Below are 20,158 nucleotides of genomic sequence, written 5' to 3' on the forward strand. Positions count from 1 at the left end.
GCCCCACCCGTGGCGCGCGGGGGGCGGGGCGGCACGGGCGTCACTGGCGGGAAGCGCCCAATAGAGGCGGGGCGGCAGCGCGTTTTCCCGCGGTGCCGGCTCTGCTGCCCACGTGGGCGCGGGGAACCGGGCCGGGGCTGGGCGGGAGTCGCTCCTTCTCGGAGCGGGGCCTGGCCTCACCGTGTCCGAGTGTCCCACGTTATACCCCCGCTATCATACTGCTCGACACCGGCTTGTGCCGGGCGCTGCTACGGAAGGCGCCTCCCGTGGCCCCTCTCTGCCCTACGGTGCAAAGATGTTCACGGAAGAGTGCCGTGCCCCGCTGAGAGTGGGGTCCGTGAAGTGCCTCCGGTGTCACATCCACCCCAAAGACCTGCGGGAGCTCTGCTCTGTGCCCTGTCCCCAGCTGTAAGCCTGCCCGGCGCAGGGGAGGTGGCTGCAGAACAACGCACGATGTTATGTGGCTGCGGACGGCATGCAGCTGGTATAGGGAATGCACACAGGTGTCAGACTGGGGCGTTCGGCTCTGTCCTGGTGCCTCAAGTTAAATAAGGCCAAAGTCCCTCTGAATGCTGTCACTTCCTGAGGCTCTCCTTCAACTCCAGGGGTGGAGTGGTGGACTGAGTAATGGGAGCCAACGCACAGCACGGATGTGCTCCGGGGAGCTGTGCCGCGGGATCCCCAGTGGCTGTCGTGAAGGATAACATCCTGGACTCTCCATCTGCCCCATGGGGGGAGAGACCTGTCCGGGCTGCATTTCATCGTGGGATCACAGGACCGAGATGCTTTACTCATCCCCGTGCGCCTGGCCCCTCGGTGGGGCCTGGTCTGACACAGAGCCTCCTTCCTTCCCCCTGCCACAAGGACCTTTGTCTGCGGCTACTCTCCCCGCGTCACCCCCGCCCGGTGCTGGAGTTTGACGCTCCCCCAGCACCGAGCAGGCCGGTGGCGAGGGAGCAGCTCCCCTCCTCCAACTCCTCCTGCAGGCCTACAGCACCTCCCAAGCCTCTCACGTCCTACAGAAATGCAGGCACAGCCAGTCAGGTTGCTCAGCTCTGCTCTGAGGCCGCGGCCCTGCGTGGGAGCCCTCCTCTCCCACAGTGACCTCAGCCCCCATCCTGGCACGCGCCAGGGCCCCGCAGGGCCGATCCCGCACAGCACACGTGTCGGACCGCAGCTCCACACACGCGGTCCCCCCGCACCACGGCCTCCCTCCCCCGCTACGGCCCAGCGTGTGGGAGCTTTCCCGGGGCTTAACGGGAGCAGCCCGCAAAGGGGGATCAGAGCCACGTGACGCCGAAACTCAGCGGAGAGGAACGTGGATCCCAGCAGGTGGGCGGGCACCGGCTCTTCCAGCAGGGACGGGGGCTCAGATCCCGCGGGCAGCGCGGTGCCGGGCAGCATCAGGAAAGACGGCAGGGCAGGGAGGGGCCTTTCGTCTCCGCCGCGCCCCGCGGATGGTGTCGTGCAGGGCCGGGCGCCGCGGGCGGGAGCAGCCCCTGCGGTTACGCACGGGGCGCCGCGACCCCGACATGGCGACACCCTCTGGGGCCGACTGAGGGAGGAAAGGGGCGCGCGATCCCGTGCGTGCGCGAGCACGGTGGCGGGAAGGGGCGCGCACGCACGCACGCACGCGCGCCTCCGCGGAGGAGGAGGAGGAGGAGGAGGTGGGGGAGATCCCCGCGCATGCGCCACCGCGCGCCCTCCCGCCCGCTCGCCGCCGCCGGCGCAGCCGCCCCCGCTCCCGCTCCGCCGCCGCGGCCCCCGCCCCGTCCGCACCCCCTCCGGTCCCTGGCGCGCCCGCCCCCGGCCGCGGCCCTGCCCGGGGCTGCGCGGGGCCGCACACCTCTCACCGCGCCGGAGCCCGCGGCGCGCCGTCCATGCGAGACTCCCGCGGCCCGGGCAGCGCGCAGCGACCCCCGGCCGGGCCAGGCATGTGAAGATGTCAGTGGGCTGTGCATGCCCTGGTGAGTGCGGGCGGGGCCGGGGGCTGCGCGGGGCTGGGCGGCTGCGGTGGGTTCGGCCGTGGGGGCTGCGAGGTGTGGGGCCTGGGGTCGCGGCCCCGTGGAACGACGCCGGCGCGGAGTCCGTGTGCCGTGGGCTCTGTGGTCGCGGCCCCGTGGAACGGCGCCGGGTCTGGGAACTCTGTGATGCGGGGCGGGTGTGGGGCTGAGCTCTGCTTTGGGGTGAGACCTCACGGCGCGGGGACAGGCTGTGGGGCCGGGTTCCGCGGCACGGACGCTGAGGTCTGTTTACGGGGTCGGCTTCCCGCAGCGGCGGTGCCGGGACCCCCTGGGTTAGGGGCCGGCCGCGGGGCTGGGGGCCCTACGGCTCGCATGCTGCGGTCTGCCGGAAGGTTTGAGACCTCGCATCTGGCCGCGGGGCCGGGATCCCTGTGGTGCGGATGCTGAGGACTGCGTACGGGGCTGGGACCCCGCAGCTTTGGGGTCGGGATCCCGCAGCACGAGGGCCGGCCGCGGGACCCCCGAGACGCGGAGCTGGCGCCCTGCGGGCGGGGCGCTGCGGAGTGCGGGCCGGGCACGCGGGTGGCACGGCGAGGGCTGACCCCGCGGTGGGTAGCGGGCCAGATCCGTGGGGCGCCCCCCGTGGGCGAGGGGAATTCCCGCTCCGTGCGCCCCGAGCGAGGGGTGGGACCTGGGGGCCTGAGAAGGGGGTGTGCCGAGGCGGTGAGGTCTGAGCGTGCTGCGGGGACGCTCGGCGGGCAGCGGGCCGGGGGGGGCTGCGGGCCGGGGGACGCCTGTGCGGGAACCGAGCGTGGTGACGGCCCCGGAGCCTGGCGCCGGGTCCCCGGGAGGACGTTGACGGGGAACGGAGAGTGTTGGCAGTGCGGGGAGGAACACGCGCGACGGAGACGCTCATTCTTTGGCTGATGGCCCTGCTGTGAGCACGGTGCCGCCCGGGTTGGCAGAGCCCCGTCCCCTCGGCCGGACCCTGCGTCCCGCGGAGCGCCTCTCTGTTTCGGAGGCCGCCGGGCGGAAGATGTGAGCGCGGCCCTCGCGCGTCCCCCCCGGTGCGTCCCCGCATCCCCCCCGCGCCGGGGGAGGACAGAAGGGGCGCCCCGCTCCCCCTCCCCGCCGCTGCCTTCCCTCCCCGCCGTGCTTCCATGCAGGCGGGCGGCCCCTTCCCCCACCGCCTCCTCCATCTCCCACTGGAAGCTGCCAGAGCGCTGCTTCCTCAAGCAGAAAGTCACGTGAACCTCCTCCCAGCCAGGCCAAACAGTTAAAGCACCGACCGGCCCCGCAGGCACCGCGCACCCGGGGGGCTCGGCCCGCCTCCCCCGGGTCCCCTCGCTCCCACCGGGGCCGGGCCGCGGGGTAAACGCCGGGCCCCTCGGCGTGGGGCCACGGCGCTGGCGCGTCCCCTGGGAGCTGGCCCCGTGCCACCGGGAATGTCACCGCCATGTTGGTGGGCGACGGGGGGCCTGCAGCATCCCCGGGGGTGGCCTGGTTGTCACCGTGCCCTCTGCGTTTGCGTGGTGTGGATGCCGTGTGTGCGTGCACGCGTGTCCCCATCCCCTCCCTGCCCGCCCGAGGCTGGTGGCACATCCAGAGAGCTCCCTGCCGCCCCCTCCCCCCTCCCCTCCCTGGACTGTTTATCGGAATATAGAAAAAAAAACAAGCTCTGCCGCTGGCCTGCTGCCAACCAGAAACATTTAATGAGCCGCTCTGCCCAGGCTGCTCTTCGGGGCTGCGTTAACTTGGAGGAGTTTCCTGCCTAGGAGATGCTCATGGCAGGGGTTTTGCTCCCGAAGCATCCCTCGGCTGTGCCCCTTCAAACTGCAGGGCTGGGGGCTGCCCGTGTCTGCGGGGCATCGTGCTCCCGTGCTTCGACCCAGACCTGAAGATGGAGGCTGGGGCCTCTGAAGGTGCCCTGAGGATGGTGCCGGGCCGAGGTGTGCCTCAGAGCCGCGGCCTTGCAGGCGGTGCCAGGCTGTAAACACACTGCATTTTGGGCTGGCAGAGTGCAGTGCCTGAGCCTGGCACCGTGCTGCCATGCTGGGCCCACGCTCAGCCCACCGTGCCCTCTTGGCACCTGGAGCTCAGTGCAGTGGGCTTTTGAAAAACAAGCAACAGCAACAAATAATGAGAAGAAATGATGGTGATGTTGTCTGCCATAGTAACGGTGCTGGTGCCGTGGGGCCCCCGGGGAAGGGAGCGAGGAGTGAGGCCTGCTCCCTCCTCCCACACGGCCCTGCTGTGCCCCATGCAGGGCTCCCAGCTCCGTTCCCTGCAGGCCTGGCTGCAGCCTCTCGCAGTGGGGAAGCAGCTTGCCCAAGGTCAGCGGGCAGCGGGTTTGCCGAGCTGGGAACAGAGCCCTGGGCTGGCAGTAGAGCCCTGAGCCATGCTGCCCATTGCTGTGCCGGCTTGCACGGAGCCCTGCGGGGGTTTCCCTCCTGACCCACGTTTCTTTGAGCCCTGGGCTGCGAGGCTTGGCAGGCCTGGAGGGGTGTGTCTGGTGCAGCATGTCCTGGGGTGGATTATGGGGATGGGGAGGACAGCAGTGTCCCTGTCTGATGGTTCCTCCCTCCTACCAAGCTGAGCCATGCTGCGAGCCTCCTGTGACAGATGCTTGGGGAAGGGATGGCAGAGTGCAGGCTGAGCGCTGACAGCCAGAGCCCATGTGCTGCAGCTCCAGTGTGGGAACCACAGCACCCCCAGGGCACCCAAGGTGATGGGAGTCCTGCTGCCCCTGGCCCCTCACCCTAATTCCTGCATAATTCCTCAGGTCTCATCCTGCACGAGGCTGAGCCCTTCTGCCCTGCAGCAAAGGCTCCAGATGCTTTGAAATCTGGACCGCAAATGCGACCTGTCCCTCCTGCTGTCCTTTGAAAGCCCCCAGGGCTCTGCTCCCAGCTCCATGAGCCATGTCACTGCCTGCAAATACTGCTGAGCAAGGGAAGAAACTACCCTTGGTGGGACCCCATAGCCAAGGCCATCAGTGCAGCCCCTGTGTTCTGGCGCTGCGTGCCAAGTGGTAATAACTGCAAGGGAGAGGCGTGCCGCCGCTGCGCTCCCTGCCCTGCCACAAGCTGATAGAGCTGTGGGGCAGTGTCTGTGTGTGTTTTGTTTTCACCTTGCTGGTGGTACTGTGATGGGAGATGCCAACTACCCCATCCACCTGATGGATGCTGTGTGCGCCGTGCCACCCTCTTGGTGCTGGAGAGAGCAGGGGGAGTTAGCAGCTGCCCCATGCTCACCTCAGGATCTGCTTATTAGGATGGTAAATTGGGGCCTAGGGCTCTCTGCAGACATGTGGCACGGCTCCTCTGCACCCGTGTGAGCTCACCCTGCTGCCAGCTCTGGTTTGTTGGGGAAAGCTGTGATGGGTTAACCAGCCGGCCTGGTGCTGGGTGCCTGTCGGCTGCGCTCCGAGTTTATTCCAGAAATGGTATTGTCTGCACCTCCTGTGCCAGCACAGAGCTGCTCTGAAAGCCGATATGTTGGGGGCTGCCCTAGGGGGGTGAGGGGGTGCTGACAGCAGGATGGGCCCCCGGGGCAGTGCCTGGCTCCCGAGCATGTGAGGTGCTGCAGTGCTGGGCCTGAGTGCCCCGCACAGGGCAGGAGCACTGAGCTGTGGCAGAATGGCAGTGGAACCAGCATCCCCTGCCTGTCCCCTGCACCTCCAGCTCACTTTCCTGTCTCAACTTCATGCCACCTTCTTGCCTTTGCTGTGGGATTCCCTTAGCCACATCCGTGTTGCTTGCACATGAGGATGCATGCATGTGCACAGTGCTGGGGGCCTCCTTTGCACGTGGTTTGGGCACATCCTTTTGCTCTCTCTCTCTGAAACTGCAATATCTTGCTGCTGGAGTGAGGAGCAGGGAGTAGTGGTGGGTATTGGGAGCTGTGCTGGGTGCCCCCTGGCCGGCCCCTGGGGAGGCAGGCTGGGGCCAGGCGGCTGTTATCAGGCAGCTTGCAGGGCTGAGCTGTGGTTTCCTGCTGTTGCTGGAGGGGGAGGGTGTTGTGGAACTGGTGGGGTGGTGAGCCTGCTGCTGACCCCACCTGGAGCAGGGAGGGTGGCTGGTACCCCCCAGACCTGGGATGGGGCTCTGGAATGGTTAAAGGTACTGCTGATGGTTTTTTAGGGGAGGGAACAGCGTGCTCACTGTGATGTGGGAATATGATTGTGCACATGGGCTATGCACACCTAACCATGCAGGCATGGACACCACTGTGTGCCAGGACACCTGCTGTGGGCACAAGTACCTACAGGAGCACTGTGCCCCATCCCACCATGCCAGCAGGCACCAGAGACAACATCCCACAGGAGCCCTCGCATCTGGTTTTCTGCTGCCATTTGTCCCCATCCCTCCTAAGCAGGTTGCTTCCAGGACAAACACAAACGTTAGACCAGTGCGTAATCTCCCATGCCACAGATGCCAGCCCCTGCTCTGCTCTAGCCCCACCCTGCTTGTGGGGTAGAGATAATACTTTGCTCCACTGTGGGTCCCGGGGGTCTCTGGTGCAGGAGCCCCATGTGCAGTGGGTGAGCAGGGGCCTCTGCTTTCTGCAGCAGCCGCCAGCCCTGGGCCCCTCCTCGGCGCCGCGGGGCTTGCGCTGGGAGCAGAGCCAGGTTTCTGCAGTGAAGTCCAGGTGGAGCCGTGCGGAGATGCCGGCTGCTTGGGGGACAGCAGGGTGTAAGCCCCCTTCCCGGAGCCCAGTGCTCAATCCCCCAGCTCAGGACCCCATGGCACACATCCTCCTCTGGGGAGATGCCCGCTAGCATTGCGCGCAGCCCAGGGGCTCCTGCAGAGTGCTGCTGGAGCCTGCCCCAGCTCCTGCCTCCCCGCCGGCGGGAGCAGCTCACAGCACGCCGCTCCGCCAGGCATGGGGCAAGCCTGGGCGCACAGGCTGGCATGCACTGACTGGTCCGTGGCACAGCCCTGGGGCAGCCGTGTGCAGGAGCATAGTAGCTTGAGTACCCAGGGAATGGTAGCATGGACACCGTGGGGCTGAGCCACTGCCGGAGCCGTCTGTTGGGTATTTGGGGTGAAACGGTGCCAAGGAGAGCTGTGCCTGCACAAAGGCACGGCAGGAGGAGGGGGATGTGTCCTCCTGCTTCTGTGCCAAGTGCCCTGGAGAGCACAGTGTGCAGCAGCACCGTGTGTGCGGCAGCGCTGTGCATGCCGTTGGTTTGCACGCTGCAGGAGGCTTGGAGCGGCAGCAAGCTGCCCTGTGCCGTGCCTGGAATGGGGCTGGCTGGTGCCTGACCCAGAGCTGCAGGGAGTGGGAGCTGCCATCCCCATCCAGCGGTGGCCGTGTCCCTGTTTGGCCTAGCTGGCAGAGCAGAGGCAGCTGTTAACAGGAAGGACACACATGTTAGCAACAAAAACACAGCAGCGAGAGGAAGCAGAAGCGATGCATTATTGATAGAGCTATTTGATGCTGCTATATTCGGAGAGCTGCTTTGGAGAGCTCAGCAGTGCTGCACAGGGGGTGAGGGGAAGGGGTGGGCTTTGCTGGTAGAGTTACCTGCTGGTAACACACCACGTGCATCTATGGTACTGTGAGATACCCATCAATCCTGGGGGGTTTTCAGCATCCTCCCCACTGATGACCCCCATCCGTATGGATGGGGGTGTGGAGGGACCCAGCCCCCTTGCTTATCTTTGAAGAATGTGGGTTTGGAAGGTGGCTGATTTCATCTTTTCAGCAGTTCATATGGATGAGGAGCGGCTCCTTTGGCAAGGATTTCCACTGCCCCTTGGCACTGCTGTGTGCCCCCATCTCAGCTTATCCACTCCATCACCGTTCTGCACAAGATCCAACCCGGCCAGGCTGTGGGGACCAGCCCCAGGCCAGGAAACTGGCTGTAAAACGAACCATTCTTGTAACATGAGAGAATCCACCTGGAGCGTCTGGAGTCATAAACCCTGTGGAGCTGGCAGGCTCTCCCCGGGCTGCTGCCAGAGGGGCCAGGGCTGGCTGCTGTGGGTGGCCACAAAAGCCCACGAGGGTGCAAGCCCAGCATTAGGGCAAGGCTGAGCTCCTGGCCATGTCCTTTGCTGTGGGCAAGGTGTGCTGCAGGGATGGAGATGGCTTTCCATCACCTGGGTTGTTTTGCAGGATGTGATCACGTATCCAGGTCTTTCCCTCCGCTCCTTCCATGATGCTCAGAGTCTGAGCCTGTAGCTCCCTGCCTTGCCCTGCTCACCAGCTCCGCCTGTGCGTCTCGCTATCTGGGCTTTCCTCGTGCGTCTTGGTGTCTGGAAATGGTTTTGTTTTGGAAGGGTTAATCCTGGGAGCCCCCAGGATCTGCCGCCTGCCCAGCATGACTCATTGCTGAGCTCCCAGCCTCCCCCAGGCTCTCCAGGGGAGCGGTGATGGAGCCAAGCTTTCTCCAGAGAAGAAGAGGGGCCCACCTACCCCAGGCACCCCCATGATCCAGCCGAGAGAATTCCCCCCTGGAGAGGCAGGGACAAGAGCAGATTTCCACATGAAGGGGGTAAGATTTATGGTGGGGAGCACCCCTGTGTGTCCTCACTGTGCTATTCCCATCAACCGCTTGCTCTGCGGGTGGGAGCACATTGCAGGGAAGGGGCTCCCCCGCCATCGCCGCCACACGCACTGCGCTCCCCAGCTGCATCCCAGCCCTTCTGCTCTCCATCCAGCATCTCTTTAATTATTAACTCGGCTATAACCATAAACAGCTGGGGCTGCTGCAGCCACGTGGACCGGGCCAGCGCTGTCGTCAGAGCCGAGCAGGGACACGTGAACGGTCCCGGTGGGCTGCTCTGTCCCAGTACTGCTTGGGGGGTGTTGGCTGTGGGGCCGTGCACCCATGGGTGCTGCTCTCTGATCCTTACAGACACAGCTGCAGTGGGGGCAGAGTGCCCTTCATGTGGGGTTTTGCTCTGGTAGCTGTGCATGCATCGTGCATCCCTGAGGCCTGGGCCTACGTCACCCTGCAGCTTCAGGGCAGGGAAGGGCTGTAGGAGGGCGTGCTTGCCCAAGGTGTGTGTGCAGACGTGTCCAGGCTGTGCCAGCGTGTGTGCATGTGTGTGCTGGTCCGTGAGCACGTGTGCAAGTGTGCATGGGGCGAGCTGCATGGATGTGTGTGCCTGCTGCGGGCCTGGTGCTGAGCTGGCTGCATGGGGGCCTGAAACTGAGGGAAAAGGGAAAGTAGTTCAAGCAAGAGAAATCCAGAAAAACTTCAAAGAAAAAAAACAATCAAAGCAAACTAGAGAAAAGTATACTTTTATTGCAGCTTTCCCAGGGAAAGAAATACTTTCCAGCTGGTGTCAAGCTCAACGCTGGGCTGTGCTCAGAGCCCCAGGAACTGTGCTGGGATTGGGACTGACAGGTCCCTGTGCTGTGGGATGCCTGCCCTGCTCTGCGTTGCTCTGCTGGGGGGGACTGGAGCAGCAAACAGCAAAATGCGTGTTTGATGCCAGCGGTTGCTCCTCCTGGCACGGAGGTGATGAGATGGCAGTCAAAGGCGTTGTTGCATGGTGGCCTTCAAGCAGAAAGCAAGCCCATGCCTTGCTCTGTGTAGGCAGTGCTCTCAGGTGCAGGGTTTGGGCATTTGTGAAGAGCCAGGGGTTGGACTCGGAGGTCCTGGTGTGCCTTCCGACGTGAGGTGTTCTGTGATTCTGTGCTATGCGAGTTGTAAAGCATTTTGATGTGTGTTGAATGGATGCTCCTCCCTGTGCAGGAGTATGGGTGGCTGTATATAGGTGTACATGTAGAGATATGGGGATGTACAGCTGTGTGTACGTGCAGGATGCACAGACAAGTGTGTGTAGGTGTGTATATGGATATGGGCGTACAGATGATTGCATAGATAAGCATCTGTGCAGTGTATATTGGTGCATACAGATGTGTCTATATAGGTGTGTGCAGCATTGTGTGGAAGTGTAGGTGTATATTTGGCTGTTAAGGTGTGCTATGTGCACAGGGGGGTGGCTGGAGGCAGGTGTAGGAGTACAGAGGGGTGCATGCAGGTGTGTATATAGGGACACGTGTAGGTGTACAGGGGTGTATAGATCGGTGTAGCTACACAAAGGAGCACGGAGAGGTGTATACGTAGGAACGGCTGTGGGGGCCCATAGGGCTGCGTGGAGGTTTGTAGGTGTAGGTGCACACAGATACGCGTGCACAGAGGGCTGTATAGAGAGGTGTGTGTGTCGCTACGTAGATAGGTGCAGCTGCACGGAGGGCCGTACGGAGGCACTCGGGAGGTTCCGGCAGCCCGGCGCGGGGCTGCACGGCACCGAACTTTTCCCCTCGGTGCCGGCGGGCCCGTCCCGTCCCGTCCAGCCCCGCGGCCCTTTTGTGCGGGCGGCGCGGTGCCCCGGGCGGGCGGACAGACGGACGGACGGACGGACGGCCGGCAGCGGGCGCGCCGCCGCCGCAGCCATTGTGGGTCGGCGCGGCGCAGACAAAGGAAGCGCCCCGCGCCCCGCCCCGCCCCGCCCCGCCGCCGCCCCCATGGCGGCCCGCCGCCCCGCCGCCCGCCCCAGCGCCGTCGCCAACGCCGCGCTCCGACCCCCGCCCCAGCGCCGCCGCCGCCCGCCGTGAGTCGCTCGGTTCGGCCCGGCTCGGTTCGGCCCGGCCTGCCGCCACCGGGAAGTTTCCCGTCCCCCTTTCACCCCCCTTCCCTTCCTCCCCCTTCTCTGTCTCTCTCTCTCTCTCGGTTCGGCCCCGGTGGCGGAAGGGAGGGCCGGGTCCCGCCCGCAAAGTTGTGAGCGGAGGCGCCGGCCCCGCTCGGCCCGGCCCGGCCCCCTTACCGCCGGTCTGCCCGGCTCTGCCTTCCCCCTACAGCTCCCTTTCCTATCGCCCCTATCTCCTCCTCTTCGCTCCCCCTCTCACCCCCCAGCCCCCCGCCGTGCCCCGCAGCTCCCTTTGTTCTCCCCCCGGCTCCAGCCCTCGGCCGTGCCCCCCGACGGCTGCCCCGCGCCCTCCCGGTGTCCCCGCACCCGCTGTCACCTCCTGCTGCAACTTCATCCCCTCCTGTGGCTCCGGGGGTCTGACAGAAGGGAGCGAAGCACGGGAGGGGTGCAAAGCATTGGGGCCGTGCATCTCCCTGCAAGAGCTCGGGGGTGCGGGGGGTGCAGGCGTGTGAGTGGCTGATAGACAAAGCCCTTGGGGCTGGGGGATGCTTTTGGGGAGTGGGCAACAGCGCTCCCTGCCTGGCTGCTCATTGTGGGCTTGTGTCTGGGGGGTTCCTCTATGGCCCCAACCACCCTGTGACAGGCTGCCCTGACCTCAGCCACGCGCTGACCTCCAGCGGTCCTGGAGATGATGAGATAAGCACTCCTAGTACTGCACTGGGCTGCACACCCTGAGCTCCCAGCCCCACATTGACTTATCAGAGCCTGGGTACAAACTGCAGGGCGGTGAGTCCAGCAGAGACAAACCCTTGGTGCTGCCTCAGGGCTGGGCTGCACGGCCAGGATGTGGCACTGATGGTTGTTCCCGTTCTTGGGGTTTCAGAATGGGCATCTGGCAGTACTGGCAGGGCACCTGCTGCAAGTGCAGAATCCTCTGGTGCTGATTGCCAGGGTGACTTGCTGTGTTCCCCAGGGCTTTGTCCCAGTGGTTTTGTAGCAGCTCCTCCAAAGCTGCCGGGGTGTCAGCTCCCACTGTTTGCTGTGAATCGTGGTGAATTCGGGCAGGTCTTCGTTCCCTAAAGGCTCGGGCTTTGGAGCGTTGTCCTTGTGGTTGTTGCTAATAGAGGAAGGAGTTTGGTCTTTGCCCTCATGATGCCGTACAAATCCCCAAATCCTAGCACCCTGGCTGCAGCTCTCCCCTGGTGCTCTGTCCCAGCTTTTCTTGCAGACCCTTCTGCCCAGCACTGCCTGCTCCGTGCCAGGCAGACACCCTGGCGGGGCTCTGAGCACCCTGGCACAAGCTCCAAGGGGTCCGGCCACGGAGCAGCAGCAGCACTCATTAGGAAAGCTGCTGTCCTCCAGTGACCCAGAGCACAGGGGCTGTGCGTGCTGATGGCACTGCAAGCTCACACACGTGGGTTGTGACACCGGTGGCAGCAAGGTGTGCTGTTGTTTGAGGCAGACCGGTATTGCAGCTGGGGATGCCAGGGTGAGAAGGCTTGCCTTGGGCTGCGCAGCACAGGTAGAGGTGGTTCTACAGTGCTTCATTTCTGGTTTGGGAGCTCTGCAGCACCAGGCAGATGTGTGTGGCCAAACCCACTGCTCCTTGGCTTTGGCCCTTCGTGCTGGAGCTCAGACTGTGCTGGGTATGTTGGCTCTTAGGGGACTTGGGCTCCTCTGTCCCCACCGTGCTTTGCACTGATGCAGTTGGCAGATCCAAGAGCAGGCAGCAGCCCCGGGAGGCATCACCTGGCCCTGGGTGCTGGGCACACCTGGGCGCTGCTGCCCATAACAAACTGCCCCACACTGCCCCTGGCCCCGAAGCTGTGTGCTGAGGACGGTGAGCCGCCCAGCATCAGGCCAGAGAGATCCCGAGCGCTGCAGTTATCCCGAGCCCTGACCCTGGTGACAGCACATGCGAAGCTGTGCAAGTGCAGCAACCAAAAGCTTTTTCTCTGAGGTCATGGTGTGGGCTGTTTCTGTTTGCTTTAACCTGAGACCTGGGCTGGTGGCACTGTGCAAACTGCTGTGATGCGGGTAAGCCCCTATGGACTGGGGGGGGAGAGGGGGGGTGAGGGCACGTGGTCCAACCCTGTTTTGCAGCCCATTCCCTGGAGACTACGCGTCCCAGCGTGCAGCGCTCGTTGCTCCTCACCATGGCCAGCAGCGAGCGGAGCAGAGCGGTGCATCCCGGGATGCCGGATCTCCATGCGCCACGTGGGGCTGACAGCCATCCTTGGCTGCGGGGCTGCACCAGCTTTTCCCTGCCCTCCCTTCCCAGGGCTGGCAGGCAGCAGGGATGTTGGTGGGCCGTCACTTCTGCTCCCTTCCCTACCCATCTCCTGTAGTGCCGTTCCATCAGGCTGCAGCTCACATCACTTCTGTGGCCAGGTGCCATCCTCGTGAGTTGCAGTCCCGCAGATGCAAAGCAGTGCTGTGTGTGACAGTGGGCACTGGGCTGCCAGTGGTGCTGGGATGCGTGTCCCTCCACTGGGGCCAAGGAGCGTGGTGACATCCATGCGGAGATGTCGCTGTGCATCACGTGGGGAGGCTGTCCAGGGTGTTGTGCCTGCAGCTGGTTGCGCTCCATCCTGTCCGGATGAGAGAAAGGAGGATGAAGGCAGCCTCACTGGGGCACGCTGATGCCTGGCTCCCAGGACGCATCAATATGACATCTGACTGGGGAGCCCCAGGTGGGAACTGTGGCTGTCCCCGTGTCCTACCCCAAGCAGAGGGGGGGGAGGGTCCCACCACCCTGTGAGATCATTCTGTGCACACAGAGGGAATTCATTGTCAGCTCAAATCCATGCAGGGCTGAGGGACACAGAGCCTTCAGGGGTGTAAAAACAAAGCATTGGAAGATGAGCGGTGCCGTTCAGGTTTGATTTTCCTTTCTCCTGAGGATGTGGTGACCGATGCACTCTCTGTGGGGTGAATTGATGCATCTCAAACACCTTGGGAAAGTTTCTTGTGCATCAACTATGCTTCGACTCTGTGTTATTTAATGGCAGTGAGGAAAGCGCTGCATTTCCAGCTCAGCCTCAGCTGAATTCTGATTTCCATAGAGCACAACTTGACCAGGATGAAAGCAAGAATTCCCCAGCACCGGTGCTGACCTTGGTGGCAAAACTTGTGTCTGTGCCATAGAGGCGGGCAGCCCTGCCCTGCTCCCCCTGCTGCAGTGGGAGGGGGTGAGGAGCAGTGCGCTCCTGCGTGATGAGGTGCACTGTCTCCTCCAGACGTGCCGTGTGACGGGTGTCCCCTTGTGGGGCGTCCCATACCGGTCCAAAGCTGGCTGTCTCAACTCCCAGCGCTGGGGGCAATGCTTTCTTTCATCCTTATGTTGTTCTCCTTTCTTGTGCCCGCTCCATCCCATGGCAGTGGATCTCCCCACAGGCAGCAGTGCACCCCGCGCCCACTTTGCTGCAGCACCGCTGGGGATCCCCCATAGCGGTGAGGCCAGCTGAGCCGGTAGAGCCAGTGCTGCCTGGCAGCCCGCCCGGCTGCGGGGAGCGGCTGCTCCCACCGCGTGTCTCGGCATCGCCTGGCCCTGCGTGCCGCGTCCTGTCAGCTGTGGGTGTGCCGGGCTGCTGCGGGGAGCCTGGGGGATGGCAGCGTGGGAGCCCCCTGCCGCCCCCGGGTTACTTTATGGGGCGAGAGGGGCGGCAGGGAGCGGTGGGACCGGTTTGCAGCATCGCCTTCCATCTCGAACCTGGTGACCGCTGGCCTGCCTGAGTGGCAGATGGTGGCTGCCTGGGGACCCGCCGGCCGGGTGATTATTCACCCGTCTCCATGGCGATAGAAAGGTCAGCGAAAAGATCCTGTGTGATTCTCGGGTCAGGTCGGTGGGATTAGGAGCTGCGCGGAAGGGCTGGGGGTGGGGGGGTAGGGCACAACCGCTCCCTGGCACGCCAGCTGCACTGCCCCCAGGGCACCGAGATCTGTCTGAGAACTGACAAACTGTGTGCACCAGTGGGTCTGACCGGCATCGGGGATGGGACTGTGCTGTTGGGGGCTTGGCTGCTCCAGTACAGGTCAGGGCACCCCAGCAGTGCTGGTCCCTCATCCCTCCATCTCCTCTTCTTCCTGGCAGCAGGGATGAGGTGCCTCTGTACTGCTGCTGTTGGTGCCTGTGACTGACCTGTGTTCTCCCTCTCTCTGCAGGCTGTTCCTCTAAGTCATTCAAGCTGTACTCGCCAAAGGAGCCCCCGAACGGCAACGCCTTCCCCCCATTCCATCCGGGCACCATGCTGGATCGAGATGTGGGGTGAGCTGGGGGCTGGGGAGGGATCGGTGAGGCTTGGGGTTTTCTGGTCTCTTGGATCCCTAGAGCTGTATTGAGACTGCAGCACATCTTGTGCTAACTCAATTAGCACAAGGCAAGAGATGGGATGGTATTGATGGGTGGAGAAAGGGTTACATTTGGGATCAAGGGAGCCCCAGTTCTCCAGCATTGTGGGACCAAGCCCATTGCCAGATCAATCTTCTGGGTACAGTTCCAGCCCCTGCCACATTCCCTGTTCCTGGCACCAGCCCTGGGGGGAGCAGGATGGGCCCCTGGGGCTGGGAAGCAGCTCAGTTCTGGGGTGCAGGTTACCCTGTGGGGCTGTCAGACACCAGCATCCTGACTGCTTGCTGCTGGTAGAAGGGAAGGGGGGATGGAGACTGTGGAGCCCAGGGATAAGGATCTTGGCCATTGCTGACCCCGCTGTGTTGCTTCTCTCCCACAGACCTACTCCCATGTACCCACCTACGTACCTGGAGCCTGGCATTGGGTAAGTGTGAGGGGCTGGCAGGGAAGGAGCAGAGAGCCTGCCCCAGTCTGGTTTGGGGTCAGTGCCTGGGGAGGATGAGTATGGCACATTGGTGGCCTGCGGAGGCCGTATGTCCCCATACCTTCGTCCCCATCCCTATGCCCCACGCTGCAGCTGCTCCCTGTTCTGACCACGTGTTCTCTGCTCCCTGGCAGGAGGCACACGCCGTATGGCAATCAGACTGACTACAGGATATTTGAGCTCAACAAGCGGCTGCAGAACTGGACAGAGGTGGGGAGCTGGGGGCCAAGCTGGGAAGCGAGTGGGAGGGGTGGCTGATGACAGGGGGGGAACCTCTTCTCCGGGTGCTTGTCTGAATGCAGTCCTCCAAGGGCTGAGCGTAGGGCTGCCTGTCTTTTGTCCCCTAACCCAGCATCTCTGCTGTCCCCAGGAATGTGACAATCTGTGGTGGGATGCCTTCACCACAGAGTTCTTTGAGGACGATGCCATGCTAACAATCACTTTCTGCTTGGAGGATGGACCAAAGAGATACAGTAAGTGGCAGCAGAGTGGTGGGGCTAGGGCTAGCCCCTGGGGTTCCCAGAGCTTGTGCTCGAGTACTCCTTCCCAGAGGCATTGCTTTACGATGGGGCTGCATGGGTAGGCATGAGCGAGGGATTGGAGCCCAGTTGCCTGCAGCCATGGGGACCTTATTCACATGCACACCTGGATCAGTCGTTTTTACTGATGTTATTTTCTTCCTTTTCCCACTCCAGCAATTGGCCGGACTCTGATACCCCGTTACTTCCGCAGCATCTTTGAAGGAGGGGCCACAGAGCTCTACTACGTGCTCAAGCACCCCAAGGAGTCCTTCCACAACAACTTTGTCTCTCTGGACTGCGACCAGTGCACCATGGTCACCCAGCATGGCAAGCCCATGTTCACCCAGGTACCTCCAGCCCCCACGTGTCTCAGTCTGACAGATGCTCACAGTAGCAGTGGTGACATGAAGTGAGGGATGGGCACTGATTTTCGTGGCTGTGTGCTGAGCAGATGGAGCTGTGCTGATGGAGCACTGTAAAGATAGCCTGCCTTTGCAGCATCCCTTGGGCACAGGTTCCCTGTCTGTGAAGGCTCCTGGGTTTGCTTTGTGCTGAGACCCATGCCAGGCAGTCCCAAGCTAAGGGATGGGTGTCCTGGTGTGCAGGAGCAATGGGTTCTCAGGGTTCTGGGCTGGGGGAGCAGGGTGGCAGTGCGTGCCTGACTCTGTGTCCTGCCCAGGTGTGCGTGGAGGGGCGGCTCTACCTGGAGTTCATGTTTGATGACATGATGAGGATAAAGACGTGGCATTTCAGCATCCGCCAGCATCGAGAGCTCATCCCCCGCAGCATCCTTGCCATGCATGTGAGTACCGCTCCTCAAAGTGTGGGGCAGGGCTGCTGATCTCCTCCCCCTGCCGCACAGATGGGGCTCCCCCACGCCCCGTTAATTACAGGATGGGGCACAGGGGACAATCCCCAGCTGAGCGCTGTCCCTCTCGCCCGTAGGCACAGGACCCCCAGATGCTGGACCAGTTATCCAAGAACATCACCCGCTGTGGGCTCTCAAACTCCACACTCAACTACCTCCGAGTACGTGTGCCAGGAGCAGAGCGGGCTGTGCGTCGGGGGTCTGGAAGAGGGGGGAGGATAATGCACAACAGTGGGGCAGCAAGTGTGTGGAGCCCTTGGGCTCTGCACGAGGCTTGGGTCACCGCGACACGGCAGAGGGGCTCTTGGCTTTGACAACGTCTAACCTCGTGCCCGTCTGCTCCCCCAGCTCTGTGTAATCCTAGAACCAATGCAGGAGCTCATGTCACGGCACAAGACCTACAGCCTCAGTCCCCGGGACTGCCTCAAGACCTGCCTGTTCCAGAAGTGGCAGCGGATGGTCGCGCCGCCCGGTGAGTGCCGCTGCCTGCTGGGCTGCGTGGTGCGGGTGGGAGGAGGTGGTGCTGGCAGAAGGGTTGGGGGGCACTCAGCTGTGGCTGACTGACTGCTTCTTCCTCCCGGCCCAGCGGAGCCGGCACGGCAGCAGCCCAGCAAGCGCCGGAAAAGGAAGATGTCAGGGGGCAGCACGATGAGCTCCGGCGGTGGAAACACCAACAACAGCAACAGCAAGAAGAAGAGCCCCGCCAGCACCTTCGCTCTGTCCAGTCAGGTACCTGTAAGCATCCCGTTTCCATTCTCTTTTCCTTCCCCGGGATGGAGGGGTGGGCTCCCAGCTCCAGGAAGTGGCTAAGGGACATCCCCAGGGCTGCTTGTCCGAGGCCCCGGCCCTCTCCTGGTGACGGGGAAAAGCAGGGGGCAGCCCCAGGTCTCCCTTCCCTCCCCCTGTTCTGTCTCAGCCCTTGCAGAGTGTGAGTAGCAGCCCAGGGACAGAGGCGAGGAGGCAACCCTGAAGCTGAGGAAGGGGCTGCGGTGCCGGGAGGGGGGGGTTTGGCGGCCGGGGCTCCCCCCACCTCGATTATGTTTCGGGACCGTCTCCCCTTTCAGGATGTGATGGTGGTAGGCGAGCCCACGCTGATGGGGGGGGAGTTCGGGGATGAGGACGAGCGGCTCATCACTCGGCTGGAGAACACGCAGTTTGACGCCGCCAACGGCATCGACGACGAGGACAGCTTCAACAACTCGCCCGCGCTGGGGGCCAACAGCCCCTGGAACAGCAAACCGCCCTCCAGCCAGGAGAGCAAGTCAGAGAACCCCACGTCGCAGGCGTCGCAGTAACGGCCCCGCGCCCCCCCCCGCGGACTCAGTCCCAACCGATCTACCTGTACATTTGCAACGGAGAGTGACTGGGAAGCGGCGAGGTACTGGGGCGGATCGGCGCCGCGCCACGGCGGGACCCACGGCCGGGGGCAGCGCCTGCCGCCGCCTCCCCGCTCCCCCCGCGCCCGCTGCCCCCAGACCCAGGGCAGGGGCGGATGTCGGGGCCGTAGCTTCGTTATTCCCCCTTCTCCCTCTTCCTCCTCCCTGCTTCTTCATCCCTGGAGAGCCTCTCGTGTCCCCTCCCGCCGTGCCCAGCCCCTGCCTGCTGAACGGGGCGCAGCGGGGCTGCAGAGCCCTGCGGTGAGGTCCAGCCTTCCTCCTCCTCTCCCCTCCTGGGTCTGACGGCGGTGTTTGCTGTGTGCGTGCGCCTCCAGCCCAGCCTGGGGCTGGTGGGGCTGGCTGAGGACAAAGCCCCGGCTGCTGTGGTGTTGGGGGTCGGTCACCGGGCGTTCCCCACTCTCCTGCCCCCTCCTTGGCCCCCATCCCCTCTCTCCCCCCCACCCCCCCAGCAGGGCCCTGCTGGGGACTGTGTACATAGAAAGCGCCCAGCAGGGAGGGAGCTGAGGGGGGTGGGGGGTCCAAGGCCAGCAGCCCCCACGTCTCCACCCGGAGTCCCTCGGTGACCTCCGGCTCCCAGTACCTCCTACTTTTGTCTGTTTTGTTTTTTTTTTTTGTTTTGTTTTTTTAATAATATTATTAAAATTGTAAGTTTAAAAAAAAAATATGGGACAAACCCCCTCTTGCCCCTCTCCCCCCCCCTTCCCTGGCCAGTGCCCCCCTCCCTGCCCTGAGCGCTCTCACCCTGTCCTGACTTTTGTACAGGCTTCTTCTCTTGGGAGTCTCGTTTTATATCCAGTTCGGAGAGCTTCAAACCAAGGAGAGACTTTGCAGACTTCCTTTCTAATCCCTCCAGGGGGTGGGGGGCAGCCCCCCACCTCCCTCCTCCATGTAAATCTTGTGTGCTGTTGTCCCTGCTCCTTCCCTCCCCCCCCCCGGTTCGTGTACCTCGTGCTTGTACATTTCCGCGCTGTAGACAGTGTGTACGATACTGTTCTTTCAATGTGTTATCACTAGAGCAGGTGCCTCCATTGATGTTAGGGGAAACAATGAGAATAATAATAATTTTTTTGGGATTTTTTTTCTTTTTTGGTTTAAAAAAAAAAAAAAAAGGAAAAAAAATATTTTCCTTCCAAGGCTTCTTCCAAGGTGAAGATTGAAGGCGAGGGGGAGGGTGTGTGTGTGTGTTTACTGCCCCCCCCCCGCATCCTCAGTAGGGTACTGTGGGGTGAGCTGGGGGTCTGGCTGCATGTGTGCCCCCCTGGTATGTCCCCAGCTTGGGGGTGCAGCAGGTGCTGCCCTACAGGGTGGATGGGGCTATGCTGGGTGCAAGAGTGTGTGTGTGTGTGAGTGGGGAGAGTGAGTGTGCAAGGGAATGTTTTGGGGGGGTCTGCACTCTGCTCTCTCTGCCAGCACCCTCCCAGCACCGTGCTGGGGGGAGCAACAGCCTGTGAGCCCCACAGGGCTGGGTGGGAGCCGTCAGGGGTTGCCCCGTGAGCACAGAGGTTCTGGGTGCAGCCCACGTCTCACCCAGGTTGGGGGTGGCTGTGATGGGGGGGGACCCCGTGTCCCCCCAGCCCTCCTGAGGGACTGGGAGACGGTGCCTGAGACCCTTGGCTCAGCCCTGACCTGATTCCAAGTCCCAGCACCCAGTGGGGTGTCCCATGCTGACCTCCACTTCCTGGGGGCTGAGGTCTCAGTCCTGCAGATCTCTGCCCCCAAGCATGGGACCCCAGAGGAGGCTCCCACGGCACCGGGGGGTTTTCTGCTTTGCAGTAAGGTACGATGGGTGCTGGGGTTCCCACAGAGTGGTGATGTGCCCCCTCGCTGCCCACCCTCTCCCCGGGCACACTGAAATGCCTTTTTCTTTTTTTTTCTTTTGCCCCCCCCCTTCCTCCCCCGTCCTCCATAGTTTGTGCCATTTATGAGTCATGTATGGTACCAATAAAATGACTTTTCGGTTTGAG

The 20,158-nt window shown here is 63.0% G+C and overlaps 1 protein-coding gene across 4 annotated transcripts; it reads left to right on the forward strand.

Annotated features, from left to right (window-relative positions):
* Window positions 1–1,126: 1,126 nt before the first annotated feature.
* Window positions 1,127–19,256, forward strand: LDB1 (LIM domain binding 1). Of its 4 annotated transcripts, none has more exons than XM_048946025.1 (11): window positions 1,127–1,332; window positions 14,738–14,840; window positions 15,304–15,348; window positions 15,543–15,618; window positions 15,779–15,881; window positions 16,104–16,276; window positions 16,609–16,731; window positions 16,875–16,958; window positions 17,146–17,269; window positions 17,384–17,532; window positions 17,862–19,256. In XM_048946025.1, the coding sequence occupies exons 2-11, from the start codon at window positions 14,821–14,823 to the stop codon at window positions 18,090–18,092; spliced, it is 1,128 nt and encodes a 375-aa protein (XP_048801982.1). In that variant the 5' UTR covers window positions 1,127–1,332; window positions 14,738–14,820; the 3' UTR covers window positions 18,093–19,256. The 4 variants fall into 4 exon arrangements, with proteins under 4 accessions (XP_048801982.1, XP_048801979.1, XP_048801980.1 ...); XM_048946022.1 differs by lacking the exon at window positions 1,127–1,332 and adding an exon at window positions 1,813–1,967; XM_048946023.1 differs by lacking the exon at window positions 1,127–1,332 and adding an exon at window positions 1,813–1,967 and having other exon boundaries at window positions 17,384–17,526.
* Window positions 19,257–20,158: the final 902 nt, after the last annotated feature.

This window comes from Lagopus muta, chromosome 5, assembly GCF_023343835.1.
Source record: "Lagopus muta isolate bLagMut1 chromosome 5, bLagMut1 primary, whole genome shotgun sequence".
Taxonomy (NCBI): domain Eukaryota; kingdom Metazoa; phylum Chordata; class Aves; order Galliformes; family Phasianidae; genus Lagopus; species Lagopus muta.